The following is a 21,380-nucleotide window of genomic DNA, read 5'->3' as shown; positions in this document are numbered from 1 at the left end:
CGCGCACACTCACACATTTACATACACGCAGGCACGCACTCACGCACGCACACACACACACACACACATACACACACACACACACAACCACACACACACACGCACGTGCGCACGCACGTGCGTACGCACACACACACACACACACACACAGACTACCATATGCATGCGCGATTTACCATCCCTCTCTGTCACATGCTCACGCACGTGCTTTCACGCGCACCCACATGTATGTAATCAATGATTATAATCACACCGGGAACTGTGCACGTGTGCAACCACACGCTCGCTCGCTCTCTCTCTCTCTCTCTCTCACACACACACACACACACACACACACACATACACACACATACACACACACACACACGTACACACAGAGTTACAGGTATACCAATACCACACATCAGTGCATGGATACATCCGCACAGGCACGTTCACACACACACACACACACACACACACACACACACACACACACACACACACACACACAGACTCACACACACACACACACACACGCACACACACACACACACACACGCACACACACACACACACACACACACACAATGTTCTCAAAATCTGTTTCGATAGTAACAGTTGCTGCAGGGAGGGAGGCGGACGCTGCACACTGTCCTGTCATTGTCTGGTGGGGGAAAAAAAAGAAGAATTTAAGAGAAAGAACCACAACGTTGATCCCCATGGACGACGCGACTGACGGAGTTTTCTGCTGACACTTTTGAGGGAGAGGAGAGAACGAACGAAAGAACGAACGAACGAACGAACGAACCTTTCTTTCATTAAGGAAAAAAAAAAGGAATAAGCACAAATGGCTTGTTCTCATCCTGCCCTCATGAAAAGGGAAAATAAATACTCAGTACAAAAGCATAACAGTACATGAACAAATTTCAAATAAGGTCTCAAAAAAAAAAAAAAAAAAAGGAAAGAGAGAGATACAGACAGACAGACACAAAGAAAGAGAGACAGAGAGAGTGAGACAGAGACAGAAAAAGAGACAAGAGACAGACAGACAGACATAGAGGTGGGGAGGGAGGGAGAGGAGAGAGAGAGAGGGGGGGGAAGAGGAGAGAGAAAGAAACCCGAGAGAAAGAAAGAAAAGGAGAGAAAGAGAGGGAGGGAGGGAGGGAGATGGAAAAAAAAAGATAGCCCTGGGAGACAGAGGAGAGACAGACACACAGACAGACAGACAGAGAGACAGAGAGAGACGTAGACGTTTTATTCATATAGGCCATAGCCCCTTAGAAGAGGGAACACATGGAATTAACATTAAGTCGCATAATAATATAAAGAAAAATTACGTTACATAAGCACTGCATTGTTAAGATGTTCTATGAAAATATAAAGCAAAATGAGAGACAGACAGACAGACAGAGACAGAGACAGGAACGCAGGAAGTTTAATGCGAAGGCCACCAGCCTGTCCACATGAGAACACGTACACATAAAGATAACGATTTGAAAGATGAGGGAAAAACCAGATTCAACAGAACTTAAACATAATTGCTCTGTCACGCAGTTTGATTTTAACATTTAAAATTAAACTTCACATCAGTTCCTCTCTGGAACGAAAAGCATAGTAAATAAACATAGCGACATCCCTTATTACACACTTGTCTTCATTTTGTAACAAAAATGGAATTGGTGGAGTGTTACTATTTCTATAATGTTTAAATATATACTTTTCTCGTAGTTTAGCATATACAGGACACCTAATAAGAAAATGAACTTCAATTTCTAGATCATCACAAAAGGGACAGTTTTTGGTGTTGACATATTGTTGTATCTTTTATTTACTTTAAGGTCATTAACGCCTAGACGAAACTTCACCAGAGCCACTCTAAATTTTGCTATTGTACTATCTCGCAGGTATTTTTCTGACTGTAATAAAGATTTGAATTTGCAGTATTCCTTAAAACGATCACTATTTTCCAACTTTCCGTTCCAGTCTTGTTTATAACAATCTACCATTCTCTGTCTGAACCACTTTAAGAAATGTTTTTCATCTCCCACCCCTCCATATATCCAGACTTCTGAAAATCCAAATGAATCTAAACACTGTTGAACCTGAAATGCCCAGTTTTTAGATTGTCTTTCTTCGTTCATATTTCTTTCGTATGCTTGCTTTGGTAATCTAGTCGGAGTCATTTTTTGAATTTTAAACCAGTATCTTACTGCACTCAAATAGCTATAAATGTAAAGCGGATATCTGCCTGTCTCTCCATACACCATTGCGTTTGGTGTTTTCCCACTGACACCTAAGAAATGTTTACAAGCAAAAAGGTGTATGTTTTCTATAACTTTAACATGACTTAGACCCCACACTTCAGATGAATATAACAACATAGGCTTGACTTGTGCATCAAACAATTTAAAGAAAATGAACATATCTATATTACCAAGACTATACATAGTTTTTATTATCTCCACCACTTTACCCTTCGCCCTGCTTGCAAACTCGGACAGTGATATATCTAATGATAATCTAGTTGACAAAGTAAAGCCTAAATATTTATAGCTATTCACAATTTCAGTCTCTTGCCCTTTATAGTACCATTTCTCATATTTACTCAGATGATCACCTTTTCTAAAAACTATAATTTTTGTTTTCTGTAAATTTACTGTCAATCCAAGGGAGTCGGAAACTCGTTGCAAATTATTGATCTGATTCTGAAGTCCGGAAGGAGTAGTAGAGATCAAAGCTATATCATCTGCAAACAGCAGCAGAAAAATCTCCCGCAACCCTGGCAAAAACTGGTATTCGTGCTTCCCATTGTTTGTCACAAAATCAGCTACATCTGTTATCAGGAGTGAAAATATCAAGGGAGACAACAAGCAACCTTGCTTCACCCCAGCTGGACAATCAAGAAAGTTTGATAACTCTGCACCACTCCGAACACATGCCTGTACTCTGCACCACTCCGAACACATCACATGCCTGTACTCTGCACCACTCCGAACACATCACATGCCTGTACTCTGCACCACTCTGAACACATGCCTGTACTCTGCACCACTCTGAACACATGCCTGTACTCTGCACCACTCTGAACACATGCCTGTACTCTGCACCACTCTGAACACATGCCTGTACTCTGCACCACACCGAACACATGCCTGTACTCTGCACCACTCCGAACACATGCCTGTACTCTGCACCACCTGTACTCTGCACCACTCTGAACACATGCCTGTACTCTGCACCACCTGTACTCTGCACCACACCGAACACATGCCTGTACTCTGCACCACTCTGAACACATGCCTGTACTCTGCACCACTCTGAACACACGCCTGTACTCTGCACCACTCTGAACACATGCCTGTACTCTGCACCACTCTGAACACATGCCTGTACTCTGCACCACACCGAACACATGCCTGTACTCTGCACCACTCTGAACACATGCCTGTACTCTGCACCACACCGAACACATGCCTGTACTCTGCACCACCTGTACTCTGCACCACTCTGAACACATGCCTGTACTCTGCACCACCTGTACTCTGCACCACTCTGAACACATGCCTGTACTCTGCACCACCTGTACTCTGCACCACTCTGAACACATGCCTGTACTCTGCACCACCTGTACTCTGCACCACTCTGAACACATGCCTGTACTCTGCACCACTCTGAACACATGCCTGTACTCTGCACCACCTGTACTCTGCACCACACCGAACACATGCCTGTACTCTGCACCACTCTGAACACATGCCTGTACTCTGCACCACACCGAACACATGCCTGTACTCTGCACCACTCTGAACACATGCCTGTACTCTGCACCACTCTGAACACACGCCTGTACTCTGCACCACTCTGAACACATGCCTGTACTCTGCACCACTCTGAACACATGCCTGTACTCTGCACCACACCGAACACATGCCTGTACTCTGCACCACACCGAACACATGCCTGTACTCTGCACCACCTGTACTCTGCACCACTCTGAACACATGCCTGTACTCTGCACCACACCGAACACATGCCTGTACTCTGCACCACACCGAACACATGCCTGTACTCTGCACCACCTGTACTCTGCACCACTCTGAACACATGCCTGTACTCTGCACCACTCCGAACACACGCCTGTACGGAACTGTAGATTCCTTTCAACATTTTCAACATCTGAGTAGAAGTTTTGATTTTTTTCTAACACACCCCATAACTTGTTACGATCAACTGAATCAAATGCCTTCTGGTAATCTATAAAAGTAACATATAATTTACCTTTGCGTTTACCATTCAAACAGTTATTTATCATTGACACTATGGTGTATATATGGTGAAATGTGGAATACCCCTTTCGGAAACCTGCTTGCTCCTCACATATTTTGTGTTCATCTTCAGCCCATCTATTCAAACGTCTATTCAAAATAAAAGTGAACACTTTACTAATTATACTCAGTAACGAAATCCCCCTAGAATTTCCAGGATTATTCAAATCTCCTTTTTTAAACACTGATATTATAACTGAATGCGGTCACTCCATAGGGAAGTAACTATCGCTAAATAATTTATTAAACAACTTTGTTAGGAATGGTGATATTTTAGTTTCTCCAGCTTTAAAGAAATCTGGAGGTACTTCGTCCAAAACAGACGCCTTTCCAGACTTGAGCCCATTAATTGTGTACCTTACCTCTGCCTCTGTAATATCTTCTTTGACATGCTGCTGTGGTGTTTCTTGGTTATCTGAACTGGGTTCAGCCTGTGGGCGTAAGATCTGTTGAAAATGCTCTTTCCACGCATCGATTGAAATTGGGGGTATGGTGTTTTTCTTTTTTTCTTGCATTGCGCACTATTGTCCAAAACCGATTACTGTTTAACAGGGAATCGTATGTATTTTGCCTGAATGCTTTCTTTTTTTCTTTTAACTTGTTTTGGTACAAAGCTCTTTTTCTTTGGTAGGCTAATTTTCTTTCTTTATATAGTTCCTCATTTCCAACTGGATCTGTACGAGAACAGATACTAAGAGCATGTTTAGCTTCACGTTTATAGCGTCTGCATTCCGCGTCATACCATCTGCTGTGATTGCTGGCACGCCCACCAATACACACAGTCTGACGCATGCAGTCACCAGCTTCTAACATCAAGCACGTGAATTTTTCAAGAGCAGATTCTACATCATGACTGACTTCCTCTTCCAAGTAAGACTTCTGTGTTTTCCAGAGTCATGAAGTCCAGAAACAGATGTAACTTATGCGGATCCCATCTTAATTTTTCAGAAAATATTTTCTTTTGTTCGCTTTCTTCTGATGTTTGATTAGTGCTTTTAATTTCCAATTGTATGGGCATATAATGAGACTCCACAGAGACACACACACACACACACACACACACACACACACACACACACACACACACACACACACACACACACACACAGAGAGAGAGAGAGACAGAGACAGAGACAGAGAGAGAGACAGAGAGAGAGACAGAGAGAGAGCGGTTACAGCAGCCAGAGAGATGACATGATACAGAGTGTCCTGATTACAGACGATCGCTGTGCCTGCAGCAGCATGAGAACTTGACGAGGAGGTCATGATGGATAAGAGGGGGGAGGTTGTCTGACACGGGGAACAAGGGTGTATATTAAAAAGGAGCCATACTTTGCCCTTCCCCATCCCTCAGGTCTATGTTTCCCCTGATCTATGTTCCCCCAGAACAACCCCCCCAACCTCCACTTTCCTCTCCCCCTCCCCCCCCTCCCCACAACCTTCCCCCCCCCCCCTCTCCAACACACACACACCCTCGGTGGCAATTTACGTTTTCTCGGTCTATGTTCCCCCAGGTTTAAGTTACCCGATGTCCAGATCTCATCGGATCTTTGGCCACTGCTGACAACTACTGACCACCACTCAAAATTGGAAAATGAAACGAAATCTAATGTAGACCTTGGGGGATAATAAACCTGGGACCTGAGGGAATATAGACCTGGGGTGATAATAAACCTGGGACGTGGGGGAATATAGACCTGGTGGAATAAAGACCTGGGGGATATAACCTGGGGCCTGGGGGAATATGGACCTGGGGGATATAACCTGGGACCTGGGGGAATATAGACCTGGGGGATATAACCTGGGACCTGGGGGAATATAGACCTGGGGGATAATAAACCTGGGACCTGGATGAATATAGACCTGGGGGATATAACCTGGGGCCTGGGGGAATATAGACCTAGGGGATATAACCTGGGACCTGGGGGAATATAACCTGGGGCCTGGGGGAATATAGACCTGGGGGGATATAACCTGGGGCCTGGGGGAATATAGACCTGGGAGGATATAACCTGGGACCTGGGGGAATATAACCTGGGGCCTGGGGGAATATAGACCTGGGGGGATAATAAACCTGGGACCTGGGGGAATATAACCTGGGGCCTGAGGGAATATAGACCTGGGGGAATATAACCTGGGGCCTGGGGGAATATAGACCTGGGGGGATATAACCTGGGACCTGGGGGAATATAGACCTGGGGGATATAGACCTGGGACCTGGGGGAATATAGACCTGGGGGGATAATAAACCTGGGACCTGGGGGAATATAGACCTGGGGCCTGGGGGAATATAGACCTGGGGGGATATTGACCTGGGACCTGGGGGGATAATAAACCTGGGACCTGGGGGAATATAGACCTGGGGGGATATAACCTGGGGCCTGGGGGAATATAGACCGGGGGGATAATAAACCTGGGACCTGGGGGGAATATAGACCTGGGGGAATATAGACCTGGGGGGATAATAAACCTTGGACCTGGGGGAATATAGACCTGGGGGGATATAACCTGGGACCTGGGAGGAGGGGGAAGCGGGGGAGGGTGTGAGGGGGGGGGCATATAGACCTCGGAGATGGGGGGAGGGGAGGGTAACTTTGACACGCTCCCGATAATAAAAGGAAGGTTGTGGAAAGAGGCGCGGAAGGGCTAGCACACAGGAGTGAGGGGTGGGGGAGGAGGAGGCGGGAAGGTTGGTTTTGATTAGCCTCCCTTGCCGTTAGGCAGTTGACACCCGAGAGAACTACCCCCCTCCACCTCCCCACTCCCCCAACCCCTCCCCCCTCCCCCTTCCCCCTGTCTCTGTTGACACACGAAACAGACACCCGCCACTAACTGTAAATGTAAAGAAAGTTGAACAGCGAGCAGTTTTCGTCGACACTCGTAGGCCACTGCCGTGTTCGCTGGCGTGGGGAGTGAGTGGTGGTGAGTTGTCTTGGACAGCATTCATCTGAGAGGATTCGTTCGTTCGTCATCGCTGGTTCTCCTGTGGTTCCAGGTTCAGTTTGTGTGCGTGTGTGTGTGGGGGTGGGTGTGCGTGTGTGTGTGTGTGTGTGTGTGTGTTTTCAGGGAATCATGTGAGATCTCTTTTATTGTCTAAATAGCTGCTTTTCATCTTTCGAATAGGCCTAATTGTTGTGTGCTTGCTTTTTGGGGGGGGGGGGGGGAAGGGGGAACCGCGGAGGGGGGCGGGGGGGGGGGGGGGCTTGGGGGTGAGGAGGTAGTAGGGGGGAGGGGGAAGGGTAGAGACAGCGTGCATAGAGACAAATTCATATTCAATTTTTCTTCGTCTCAGTTGGGTTTCTGCTCAAGGAACAATGGAGGGCGTTTAGGCTTTGAGGTGGCACCACAGCCGGATGTTCATTAATTAATACTGTGGTGTCAGTGACGAGCCTTTGAATGCACATGTATTTTCCAGTCGGACTGATAAAATGTATGTATTGTATTGTATTGCATTGTATTGTATTTGTATTTGTATTTCTTTTAATCACAACAGGTTTCTCTGTGTGAGATTCGGGCTGCTCTCCCCAGGGAGAGCGTGTCGCTATAATACAGCGCCACCCTTTTATTTTTTGTATTTTTTTTCCTGCGTGCAGTTTTATTTATCTTTCCTATTGAAGTGGATTTTTTCTGCAGAATTTTGCCAGGAACAACCCTTTTGTTGCCGTGGGTTCTTTTACGTGCGCTAAGTGCATGCTGCACACGGGACCTCGGTTTATCGTCTCATCCGAATGACTAGCGTCCAGACCACCACTCAAGGTCTAGTGGAGGGGGAGAAAATATCGGCGGCTGAGCCGTGATTCGAACCAGCGCGCTCAGATTCTGGCTTCCTTGGCGGACGGGTTACCTCTAGGCCATCACTCCACACTATTGTATTGTATTGTATTGTATTGTATTGTATTGTATTTCTTCTTCGCAAACTCGATGTCTACCCCAAGGACTTCTCAGAAAACGAATATTTTTTTAGTACGGTGTGCCGAAGCATGGGCGAGGGAGGATTCAGCAACTAGTCTACTGCGAAGTAAGCATGACTGAAAAAATCAAATGAGGTCAGCCTAGCTGGACATGACAGGTCCATCCATACACAGAGCCGACAATCACCAGCCGCTCACCTCTCTATAAGTATACTCTTCCCATCCCTGTAGTGAGTGTAATTCGGTGATGTCGATGAACTGGGGTGGGATGTTTGTGTGGGTGGAGGTAGGGGGAGCAGGGGGGGGGGAGGGGGGGGGAGGGATAGGAGGGGGTGCAGTGGGGAGGGTTAGAGGGTGGAGAGGGTGTGGGAGGTACAGGCCAGTAGTGATTCTGTTATTATTCACAGTGACGCACTGGTGGGCAAGTCGCGCGTGCGTGGCAAGGAAAGACGAATATAGAGGGAGGGAGAGAGACAGAGAAGGGGGAGGGAGAGAGAGAGAGAAAGAGGGAGAGAGAGAGAGAGAGAGAGAGAGAGAGAGAGAGAGAGAAGGGGAGGGAGAGAGAGAAGGTGGAAGGGAGAGAGAGAAGGGAGAAGGGAGAGAAGAAAGAGAAGGGGGAAGGGAGGGATAGTGAGAGGGAGGACGTTCAAACAAACAGGCAGCTAGAGTGTGTATGGGGAGAGTAAAGGGAGGGGCGGCTGGCCTATATAACGCTGCAGTGTTCAGCAGCAGTCAGTGGCATGTCCCGGCCTGTCTGGTCTATCTGTCTGCCGCTTTGCCGTCAAAACACACGTGTGCGCGCGCAACTGACGAGCGATTGCGTGTGCGTTGGTGGGATTCCCCCTGGCTACCCCCCAAACCACCCAGCCCGCATCCGCTCTCTCTCTCTCTCTCTCCTCGTCTCCATTCCTCCAGTTCCAGAATTCCAGTCGCAGAATACGTTTTAGATCCGTCCAACAAGGCGAGGGCGATCAGATAAAGCGCATCTGGCGTCCTCCTGTGAGGGGAGAGAACTCAGGCGGACTGGTGGTGGTGGTGGAGGTAGTTGTGGTGGTGGTGGTGGAGGTAGTTGTGGTGGTGGTGGTGGAGGAGGTAGTTGTGGTGGTGGTAGAGGAGGAGGAAACTGGCTTTTTTTCCTCCCTTCGTTCTGACGGGTGTGTGTCTGCCAAGTTGGTCCTCTTCCATCCCCTCTCACCTGCGCATCGTGTGAGTGTTAGCACAACTTGTCAGGTGGTACGAGCTAACGTCTTCTGTGCCGTTTTAAATTCGTGGCTTTTTTAATTTTTTATTTGACCACTGAACCGGCTGATAAATATATGATTTTTCGTTATTGATTCATTGTCTTGAACTTTTGTATAATTCAAATGCATATATGCTGGGTGTAGTATCATTGGTTTTAATTTGACTTGTCGAATGTGCACTGCAGTGGGGGGAAAAAAAAACAACTTGCCGGATTACTCAGATGACACGTTATTGCGTCTGTGTCATACACTGCAATGCTGACGTCTTAGTGTGACAGCCAGGAGTCGGATTTCGGGAATTTCAGAACGCATTGTTTTTCTTGTTGCAACATCCTTAACAAGTGCACACATCTGAGAGCCAGGAGCTGTGGGGGTGGTGGGTGGGACTGAGAAAGACAGCAGTTCTTTGCTTGGCCGGGGAAAGCCGGTGACAGATTGAGTCCACCTGGTGAGAGAGAGAGAGAGAGAGAGAGAGAGAGAGGGAGCCGGAACTCTTGGGACTCCCAGGACCATTACAACCGGATGCTGATTGTGTAATGTTTAAGCGTGTCCGTGATATAGGAACATATATAAATATATAATACATGCTTTCATGCTGAAGTCTAGAGAGTTTTGGGGCAACCACAAAAAAACACGCTCGCATGCCACATTGACATTCTGTCGTGTGAACGTACATACAGGCAGTTAACTCAGTGGAACAAACGCTGTCTCACGGCAAAACACGCGCCGTCCGTCAGCAGCGGTTTGAAAGTCAGACCGCAAGCCCCGGCTGTCACAGTCCAGCATCCTCGCTCGGGCCACACACACAGTGTTAAATGGACTCACCACCTTTCCTCAGGACTCACCAATACAACCGCTTGCATTGAACAACTCAACCTTCACCGACCCAGTACCCAAGCCGTGAACAACTTGATGTAAAGTAAGGCCAGGCATCAGTCACAAGGCTATCCCGTTAATTAAACTCAGCTCCACTTCAACACTGGCCGTTTTTCTAGCGGTAGTGGGTGAGGCAGGATTTGAACACCCCGGGTTACTGACACTCAGCAGTGTGTAGTCTCTATTCAAGCTGCTCGGACAGGCGAGACGTCCAGCTGTTGTGACCTGAAGCGAAGAAGAAACAAGTATTCACTGTCAAAATCACCTCAGTAGCTCCGTCAGCATCCAGCGTCAGTGTTCATTCCCTGTTGGGCCGTCTGTTGGAAGGAAGGACTGGTTTCTGGGAGACTCAGGATGGAATACGGACTGAATCACGGGCTGGCCACAGTGCTGTGGAGTGCTGTGGTGGTGTTTCTGGCAGGTCTCTCCATGACGGAGGCCCAGCTCGTTCCTTTCAAGACGTCCAACGACCTGTATCTGGATCCCTGCAAAGCTGGTGAGTCTGTTGGGTGTGTGTGTGTGTGTGTGTGTGTGGTGTGCGTGTGTGGGGTGTGCGTGCATGTGTGTGTGTGTGTGGGGGGGGGGGGGGGGGGGTGTGTGTGTGTGTGTGTGGTGTGTGCGTGTGTGGGGTGTGCGTGTGTGTGTGTGTGTGTGGTGTGTGTGTGTGTGTGTGTGTGTGTATGTGTGTGTGGGGGGGTGTGTGTGCGTGCGTTGGGTGTGTGTGTGTGTGTGTGTGTGTGTGTGTGTGTGTGTGTGTGTGTGTGTGTGTGTGTGTGTGTGTGTGTGTGTGTGCGTGCGTTGTGTGTAAGATGTGTGAGTGTGTGTGCGCTCAGGTTAATTCCTTCTCGATCACTTCCTTTTTGTTGGATATTATTATCCCCGTGTGTGTGTGTGTGTGTGTGTGTGTGTGTGTGTGTGTGTTGGGGGGAGGGGGGATCGGGGAGGAGAGTGGGGGGGGTTTGCAGTGGGGTGTTACGTTCGAAACAATGAGGAGTTTATGTGAAAGTTTTTTTGTTTTTTTTAATTCATTTATTTACTTTTTGAACATCACATTGAAAACCAGACAGAAGTGAGATTCATTCAGTTTCAGTTTCAGGAAATCAGTTGTCAAAGCGTGTGGACTAATCCGAGATTCATTCAGTTTCAGTTTCAGGAAGTCAGTTTGTCAAAGCGTGCGGACTAATCCATACACATCATACGCCACACACTACATCTGCTAAGAAAAACAAAAGGAGCAGATGCTTTAATCTGCACACAAACCCAGTCACCAGTCAGGCCCTGAGATCCTGTCCTGGGTTTGTTATAATATATCATGAAGAAAAAGATCAGAAAGGTGACTCTGGCGGAGAGAGAGAGAGAGAGAGAGAGAGAGAGAGAGAGAGAGAGAGAACGAATATTTTATTCAGATAAGGCCAGAGCCCCTTACTGAAGGAGGATTCACTGATAAATGATAATGAGAAAATGACACATGACACAGTAAGTAGACAGTTCGGATCAACCAAAATTTCTTTTGAGAGAGAGAGAAAGAGAGAGAGAGAGAACTCAGAACTCAGAACTCGAAACGTTTTTATTCAAAAATGTATATTTGGCAGGCCTGTTCTTCCAGTCTGCCCTTAATAATCTACACACACACACACACACACACACACACACACACACACACACACACACACACACACACACTCACAGACAGACAGACAGACAAAGAAAGAGGGACAGTGAGAGAATGAATGAATGAATGAATGAATCTTTATTTTCCAACGGTTGAGATATTAGCACACTGGACGACTTTTTTATCTGCCGTTGTTTTTCTAAGAGACACGCAGACATATACACATAATAATAAATGTAGTCATACTCAATACACGTATACATGTACAATGATAACACAGCTTCAAACTGAGAGACACAACGCGCATAATATGTTTACGAAATGGAAGCGAGTAACACACTACACACACACACACACACACACACACACACACACACACACACACACATAGCATGAATGCTACACATGAATGAATCGAGTGAAATTAGTACAGAAAAGTAATGATAAAAGTTTAAAACACAAATGTAAGAGATAGGAAATCTAGCCAGCAAGGAGACCGGTAACAGGGGCATGGATAGATGGACACATTATGTCGAGGAAGAGAGAGACAGAGACACACAGAGACACACAGAGAGAAAATGAATACATGAATTTCAAGAAGGTAAAAAGGAAACTGCTGTTTTATTCATACCGCCATTGAAAAGATTGAAAGGAGGGGGTGTAATTGAAAGAAATGAAAGAAATAAGAGAGAGAGAGAGAGGTAAACGAAACGAAATGTTGTTTAACCGGGGAAATGAGATAATCAACTAACATGTAGTTGTTGGTTTTTTTCTTGGCAAGAGAGAGAGAAACGCGTAGACAGACAGACGGACAGAGAGAGAGAGAGAGAGAGAGAGAGAGAGAGAGAGAGACCTGTAGACAGACGGACAGAGAGAGAGAGACAGACAGACAGACGGACACACACACAGACAGAGAGAGACGTCTAGATAGACAGACAGACAGACAGACAGACACAGAGACGTCTAGACAGACGGACAGACAGAGAGAGAGGGATGGGGGAAGGGGGGGGGGATCATGTCCACAAAATAAAAAAAGGATTGCACGCACGCTTGCTTGTGCGTTCCTTCCTGTTGCACGCCTCGCCATGATTCTCGTTCAGCTCAAAGTGAAAGGTTTCAAACAGTCCTCGTCTTGTCCTGTCCTGCACAGCAATAGCCTGACATTGCAACGGCCCAGCAAGCCAGCCTTTTCTTTTCCCTTCTTTTCTTTTAACGATGTGCAGTGGCCGTGCCTTTACTTTTTCTTTGTGTAAATTGCACAGCAACTTGCCTGCCTATAACAAGAAACTTTCAAACAGACGCGGCGCGGCATTTTGGAGGATGGAGTCGCGCCATGGCAATATCGCTTATTGGTTGGTGTTGGCCTTCTTGTGGGTTCAGTGTTCGCCAGTGATCAGGATTCGAGGCCCTGTTTGTGGCATGATGTGGTGTCCGGGAAAGACATCTCACTCCAGGTGTGGATAGGTAGTTGCCTGGCTTCGACTGGATGGGGGATGGGGGAGGGGGAAGGGAGGGGGGGCCGGCGAGGGGGTGGGGGGGGTGCGGGGAGGTGAAAGCGCAGAAGGAGAGGACTGGGCCCCGCCGTCCAAAGCCGAGCCTTAGACACAGTGGGTTTGAATACAGAAATAGGCTACTGCTCCGATAGCCGTAAAAGGCTATATTATTATGGGGCCTTTCATTTTTAGGTTGCCGTGTGAAGTTCGATGGCTCATTGGATTTCACAGACACCCCCTCCCCCTCACACACACACACACACACACTCTCTCTCTCTCTCTCTCTCTCTCTCCTATCTCTCTCTTTCATTTTTTTTTTTACGCTATAAACTTTTAGGAATGGATGTTAGCCAATACAAATGTCCCTCCCACGCTACGAAAAGGACAGTTAGTTGTGCAACAAGTGACTCATTCATTCACTCCCTCTCTCCATACCCCCCCCCCCCCCTCTCTCTCTCTTTCTCTTCCCCCCTCCTCTCGCTCTCTCAAACCTGTAAACTTTAAGTAGGATTGGATCTTGGTAAATGCATACCCCCTCCCACACAGCACAGAAAAGGACGGACAATTTTGCAAGTGACACAATAAATTGGGAGGTCTTAAAAACTGGACTTTCCCGAAGCAACTTCGCTTTCTTGTCGTCGAAAAAAGAATGGCTGTTAATTTGGCGCATAGCAACTAGCTTTGATATCTATGGTCTCACTATTTACGCGTCTATAAGCCTTTTATTTCTCTTTACAAGGCCTGTGTTCTAGATAATCTTTCAACCGTTGATGTCTGTATACAATGTAATAGGAGGTTCATCTTTGCAACTTAATTCTGATCGTTGTGTGTGTGTGTGTGTGTGTGTGTGTGTGTGTGTGCGTGCGTGCATGTGTGTGTGTGTGTGTGTGTCGTATATGGGTAAGTCCGCACACTTTGACACCTTCTTGAAGCTGAAACTGAAAAACTCTCAAAGGACAAAGTTTCAGATAATTTATACCGACGCGCCTGTCACTGTCGCTCCGTTTGTCTGTCTGTCTGTCTGTCTTCAATGACCTCCCCCCCAACCACCGTGACTCATGCCACGGGCGACACAACTGTTCACGGAACAAGGGATTCCACGTTCCATTCGATTTTTTTTCCTCATCTTCGAGTCCATTCAAGCGGAGACCACAAGCGGCTTTTGTCTCAACACCGCTGTCAGCGGGAAGCGCGGCATTGTCGCAGCTGAATGTTTCACGACATGCACGTGCAACTGAATGTTTCACGAAGTGCAACGGCCGCCGGGCGCTGTCGCTTTTCCACTTCGGTGCAGGGGGTCAAAGACCTCATCTCATCAGCTCTGGAAACTGGTTTGATTGGTTTTGTTCTTCCCAAGTCTGTGAAATGGTGTGTGTGGCTGGCTGAAAGGTGAAGAGAAGCTTAGGGTCTACTTAAAATGGTGTGTGTTGGTTAGGGTCGGGGTGGGGTCGGGGGGAAGGAGTTACAACACGTTCTGACAGCCGAATATAGAGATTAGACTTTCACAACCTGTGGGTCGTTGGTTCGAATCCCGGTCGTGATGCCCGGTAGATAAAGGCTGGACGTTTTTCTGCCTAATTTCTCAGGTCAACAAGCGTTGCAGACCTGCTAGTACCTGAACCTCCATTCTTATGCGTACGCATGCAAAAGTTGAAATCCTCCAGTTAAAGATTCCGTAACCCATTCCAGCGCGTTCGGTAGGTTATGGAATCAAGAACATTGCCAACGTGCGTTTCCCCGAAAACGAACTATCGCTGCCTAAATGGTGGAGTAAAAGAGGTCATAAAAGTCACAGCCAACTCAAACACACGAATAAAATGTTAGGTTTAACCCTGCAAACGTAAAAGAAGAACAAAAAGAAGAAGTCGTAGTAGTAGTAGAAGTAATAGTAGTAGTAGTAGTTGTTGTTGTTGTTTTAGTAGTAGTATTAGTAGTGGTGGTTGTAGCATTAGTAACAGGAGAAGAAGAAGAAGAAGAAGAAACTGGTCCTTCGTGGAGTTTTAGGACAGAATGAAAGCCTGGCACGTTTTTCATTTATTGGTTAATTTTTACGTTAATGTGTTATTAGATCTAAAACCACACACACTCTAAAACAGTGCAAGCGTCATAATCTCCCCCAACAGAACGACAGTAAGCGCAAAGATCAAAACACGACTGTAAAGTTAACACACACACACACACACACACAAACCAACAGCAACAAACAAACAAATAAAACAAAAAAAAATCGAAGACAGGTTCTGAAAAGAAATCTTACCGCACAACCAGTTTGTGTTCTGCGCGCGCGCGCGCATGTGTATGTGTGTGTGTATGTATGTGTGTGTGTGTGTGTGTGTGTGTGTGTGTGTGTGTGAATCTATCGCAGTCCCCCAACCCCCTCACTCTCTCCAATCCACTCTTTGTTCTTCTCTCTCTCTCTCTCTCTCTCTCTCTCTCTATATATATATCTCTCTATCTCGCTCTCTCCATCCTTTCCTCATGATCAACCAGGGTTGTCAAGAGAGCGTGACTGCGTGTGAATAGTAAATCCATCCACCTTGCCTGTCCCGTCCATTGGTATATATGTATTTCAATGAGGATAGTTTATACTGTCCCTTCTGCTTCACAGAATGTTGTAGTTTTAACCTCTTGACTGCTGCTGACGACGACTATGTTCGTAAGTGAAGGACTGACACATGAGGTGAACAGAGCTTACAGGTCTGTCTGTCTATCGGCTGTCACATGGGATGAACAGAGCTTACAGGTCTGTCTGTCTATCAGCTGTCACATGAGATGAACAGAGCTTACAGGTCTGTCTGTCTATCTATCAATCTATCTCAGTCCCCCCTAATAGCAGGGGATGAGAAAGAGGAGAGAAGAAGTGACGCACCTTGTAGAGCAGCAGGGGAGGGAGGAGGTTAAGACGAAAGCCAACCGGTCGTCGATGGAAACACTCACGTGTGTGTGTGTGTGTGTGTGGTGTGTGTGTGTGTGTGTGTGTGTGTGAAGGGCCGTCACATGAGACAAACAAGAGCTTACAGGTCATGGTGTCAGTCCCATTCTTTTCTTGAACTTCTTTTCTCGGGAGGGATTGCAGTACTTTTGTTCAGCAAAATCAATGAAGCCATTATAGCGAGCACAAATCGTAGTGGTTGCACTTAAAATCCTTGCTACGTTGATCCCTTTTCGCCTCTTCTTCTCCTTCCTTCGTGGGATGTGACTCGCACGTTCACTCGTATGCACACGAGTGGACTTTAACGTGTATGTCCTATTTTATCCCTGCCATGTAGGCAGCCATACTCCGTTTTCGGGGGAACGAAGGGATGCACGCCGAGCATGTAACTGTTCTTATTACCCCGTATGGATTTACGGGATATTTAACGTTCGTATTCGATTTTCTGCTTCTGTATAATATACACGAAGGGGGTTCAGGCACTAGCAGGGAGATCGGAAATCCCTACCCTTTACCTACCAGGCGTTGTGACCGGGATTCGAACCCGGGACCTTCAGATTGAAAGTCCAAAGATTTAACCACTCAGCTGTTGTGCCCGTCTTTTCACCAAACCTCGGCAATCAATGGGTTAATCGAAAGATCAGTGACCTTGTCGCGTTTTGGAAACACACGGTACAGAAATTATTGGCACTGACCAGCGAAACGACAAGGAACCCCCCCCCCCCTACCCCCAAACAACAACAACAACAACACCCCCACACATAAAAACACAAGGCAATCATTCATGCAAAGCGTCTTTTATCAGCGTCATTTTCTTCAAACAGATATCTCAGTGTATAATGTGATTGAAGCGATGGATTTGTTTGAAAGCTGTGGTCTGGAAGGACAGCAGTATGAGTACCATTGATGAGCACCACCACGTGTCCAGCTGGACAGAACAGACGGCCTCACCAGAGCGAGCCGCTTGTAGCTCAGAAAGCAGGAGTTGAGAGACGGGATTGCTGTCACCACAGTGACGTATCACACCGGTGTACTGTGCAGGAAAAACCACCCCCTCCTTGTAATAACACACACACGCACGCACACGCACGCACGCACACACACACACACACACACACACACACACACACACAGAACAAACAAATAAACAAACAAACAAAACTGGCCGTATTGATTATAATTATTTCAGGAAGAAAGGTTGTACAGGAAAAGTAGGTAGGACCGATGGGAACGGTAGTGCTTACTTCCTGTGTTGTAGTTCTTGCTCCTTTTGTGTGGACAGAAACCGATAGTCTCCTTTTAATTGTTTTACCTGTCAGTTTTCTTAAAAAACAAAACAAAAAAAAAAACCCAAAACACCTCCCCAAACATCCCCCCCAAAAAACAACAACAACAACAAAACAACAACAACAAAAACACAAAAAAAACAACACAAAAAAACAAACAAAAACAACAAAAACAGAAGCAATCAAAAAACCAACAGCAAACAACAACAACCACAAAACGAACGAACAAACAAAAAACCCCAAACCCCCCCCCCCCCCAAAAAAAAAAACCAAAAACAACAAACAAACAAACAAACAAAAAACCCGGGGAACTGGCGCGGGGTGAGTCCAAAACGCCCTGGTTCATATTTTCCAGATGGGTATGCATGTTGATATGTTGTAACTCACTTGAAAAACAAACAAACAAACAAACAACCAGAAAACGTAACTTGTGTCAATGGAACGTTTACCACAGGAAAGCAGTACCAACTAACGCCATAGCGGCACGCTTCAGAACCGATTTTTTTTTTAGTCCGGGGAGAGGGAGAGAGGGAGGGGGAGGGGGCAGTGTTTCATCTGGTTGCACCTGTGCCGAAGACAATGGCCTGCAGTAGGGATTGGGGATGTGAACGAGCTGTGGAGTTAATGCAGCGTTCACTTGACACGTTGATCCCCTGTGAGAGACAACAGCCCGGCTAATTCCACGAGGTTGATCGTCGTCTGTGTCAGGACAATGCCTTCAGCCACGGTGGAGCCAGAGTGTCCTGCTGAAAAGGCTGGCATTGGGAATTGATGGGGATGGGGGTTGGGGTTGGGGGGTGGGGGGATGTTGAAGAGGGGGAGGTGGGGGTTGGGGTGGTGGGAAGGTGAGGTGGAGCGGCCGGTTGGGGAAGAGGGGGGGGGGGGGGGTAGTGGGGAGGGGAGGGAGAGGGGCAATGTCATTGTCTCGGTGAGATTGACTTGTGATGTGGGTTTGTTTGGGTTTTTTTGTTGCTTTTTTGGGGGGGTGGAGGTGGGGGGGGGGAGGGGTATGGGCATGGGAAGTGGGGTGGGTGAACAGAGAACATGAGTGCAGTGTTCTTTTCTTTTTTTTCTTTTTTTAACCCACGCCCTTCCTCACCCTTTCCCACCCACCCCCGTCCCCCCACCACCTGACCCCTCCTCTCCTCTGCTTCTGTCAATGGGTACATGGCGTGAACTTTCCTTGCACTTCTGTTAGCTCTATACCTGTCAATGAGAACATGGCGTGAACTTTCCTTGCACTTCTGTTAGCTCTATACCTGTCAATGAGTACATGGCGTGAACTTTCCTTGCACTTCTGTTAGCTCTACACCTGTCAATGAGTACATGGCGTGAACTTTCCTTGCACTTCTGTTAGCTCTACACCTGTCAATGGGTACACGGCGTGAACTTTCCTTGCACTTCTGTTAGCTCTATTCCTGTCAATGGGTACACGGCGTGAACTTTCCTTGCACTTCTGTTAGCTCTATTCCTGTCAATGGGTACACGGCGTGAACTTTCCTTGCACTTCTGTTAGCTCTATTCCTGTCAATGGGTACACGGCGTGAACTTTCCTTGCACTTCTGTTAACTCTATACCTGTCAATGAGAACATGGCGTGAACTTTCCTTGCACTTCTGTTAGCTCTATACCTGTCAATGAGAACATGGCGTGAACTTTCCTTGCACTTCTGTTAGCTCTATACCTGTCAATGAGAACATGGCGTGAACTTTCCTTGCACTTCTGTTAGCTCTATGCCTGTCAATGGGTACACGGCGTGAACTTTCCTTGCACTTCTGTTAGCTCTATACCTGTCAATGAGAACATGGCGTGAACTTTCCTTGCACTTCTGTTAGCTCTATGCCTGTCAATGGGTACATGGCGTGAACTTTCCTTGCACTTCTGTTAGCTCTATACCTGTCAATGGGTACACGGCGTGAACTTTCCTTGCACTTCTGTTAGCTCTATACCTGTCAATGGGTACACGGCGTGAACTTTCCTTGCACTTCTGTTAGCTCTATACCTGTCAATGGGTACACGGCGTGAACTTTCCTTGCACTTCTGTTAGCTCTATACCTGTCAATGGGTACACGGCGTGAACTTTCCTTGCACTTCTGTTAGCTCTATACCTGTCAATGGGTACACGGCGTGAACTTTCCTTGCACTTCTGTTAGCTCTATACCTGTCAATGGGTACACGGCGTGAACTTTCCTTGCACTTCTGTTAGCTCTATACCTGTCAATGGGTACACGGCGTGAACTTTCCTTGCACTTCTGTTAGCTCTATGCCTGTCAATGGGTACATGGCGTGAACTTTCCTTGCACTTCTGTTAGCTCTATACCTGTCAATGGGTACACGGCGTGAACTTTCCTTGCACTTCTGTTAGCTCTATACCTGTCAATGGGTACACGGCGTGAACTTTCCTTGCACTTTTGTTAGCTCTATTCCTGTGAATGAGAACGTGGCGTGAACTTTTCTTGCACTTCTGTTAGCTCTAATCACGTACACACACACACACACACACACACACACACACACATATATATATACACACACACGCAGGCACGCACGCACAGAGACAGGCAGACAGGCAGTCACACACACACACACACACACACACACACACACACACACACACACACACACACACACACACACACACACACACACACACACACACACAAGTTTCAAATTTTAATTATCCTTTCACTCCTATTGGGGTATGGAGGATTACTACAAAATATTTTCATGCCCAGAGCAAACATTTCCAAATACACAACGATGTCACATGAAATACAGACAGACACACAGACAGACAGACGGACCGACACACAGACACAGACACAAACAGCAATACGCACAGACACAGACACACAGACACAGACAGACACACAGACAGACAGGCAGGCAGACACACACATACATACACACAGACGGGCGCGCGCACACACACATACACATACACACGCACGCACGTGCAGGCGTACAGCCAGACGGACGCACACATAAACACACCGAACACGGTTGAGTATCAACAATCATAAACACCAATGCTCAGACACGCCAACAGAACAAACAGGCATGTGCACACAGTCACACACACACACACACACACACACACACACACACACACACACACACACACACACACACACACACACAAAAGAGAGAGAGAGAGAAAGAGAGAGAGACAGAGAGAGAGAGAAAGTTTGGAGACGTTTGAAAACTGAAAATGAAGAGGGGAGGGGGCGGGGGAGATGCGGCGCGGGGTAGGGGAGTGGGGGCTGGGGGGGGGGGGGGGGGGGCGCTCTCTCACATCACGGACGGCACATCAAACCAAATCGTTGTCGAAGTGGAAATAGGCGAATTAGATACAGTGATAGGCGTATCAGGAACAGGCAATTCGGGGATAGGCGAACCAGAAACAGACGAATCAGAAACAGACGAATCAGGAATAGGCGAATCAGGAATATACGAATCAGAAATAGGCGAATCAGAAACAGACGATTTAGGAATAGGCGAATCAGGAACAGGCAATTCATAAATAGGCGAATCAGAAATAGACGAATCAGAAATACACGATTCAGGAATAGACGAATCAGAAATAGGCGAATCAGGAACAGGCGAATCAGGAACAGGCGTCTCAACACCATAGGCTGAAGATCATCTCCTACAGTGAGGAGGGGTAGGCAAGTGATTCAACAGAAGAAAGAAAAAAAGAAAGAAGAAGAAGAAAAGAAAAAA

The 21,380-nt window shown here is 47.0% G+C and overlaps 1 protein-coding gene across 1 annotated transcript in view; it reads left to right on the top strand.

Moving 5' to 3' along the window:
* Window positions 1-9,321: 9,321 nt before the first annotated feature.
* The window catches only part of LOC143296070 (tolloid-like protein 1), a 105,887-nt gene continuing 93,828 nt past the window's right edge, over window positions 9,322-21,380 (top strand). Inside the window, exon 1 of the mRNA XM_076607864.1 lies at window positions 9,322-10,831. Coding sequence (XP_076463979.1) covers window positions 10,690-10,831 — 142 coding nt within the window. The 5' untranslated portion in view covers window positions 9,322-10,689. The remainder of the gene's footprint in view (window positions 10,832-21,380) is intronic.

This window comes from Babylonia areolata, chromosome 1 (genome assembly GCF_041734735.1).
Source record: "Babylonia areolata isolate BAREFJ2019XMU chromosome 1, ASM4173473v1, whole genome shotgun sequence".
NCBI classification, from domain to species: domain Eukaryota; kingdom Metazoa; phylum Mollusca; class Gastropoda; order Neogastropoda; family Buccinidae; genus Babylonia; species Babylonia areolata.
Note: the sequence above shows the minus strand (reverse complement) of the source record. Positions and strands in the feature narration are given on the sequence as shown.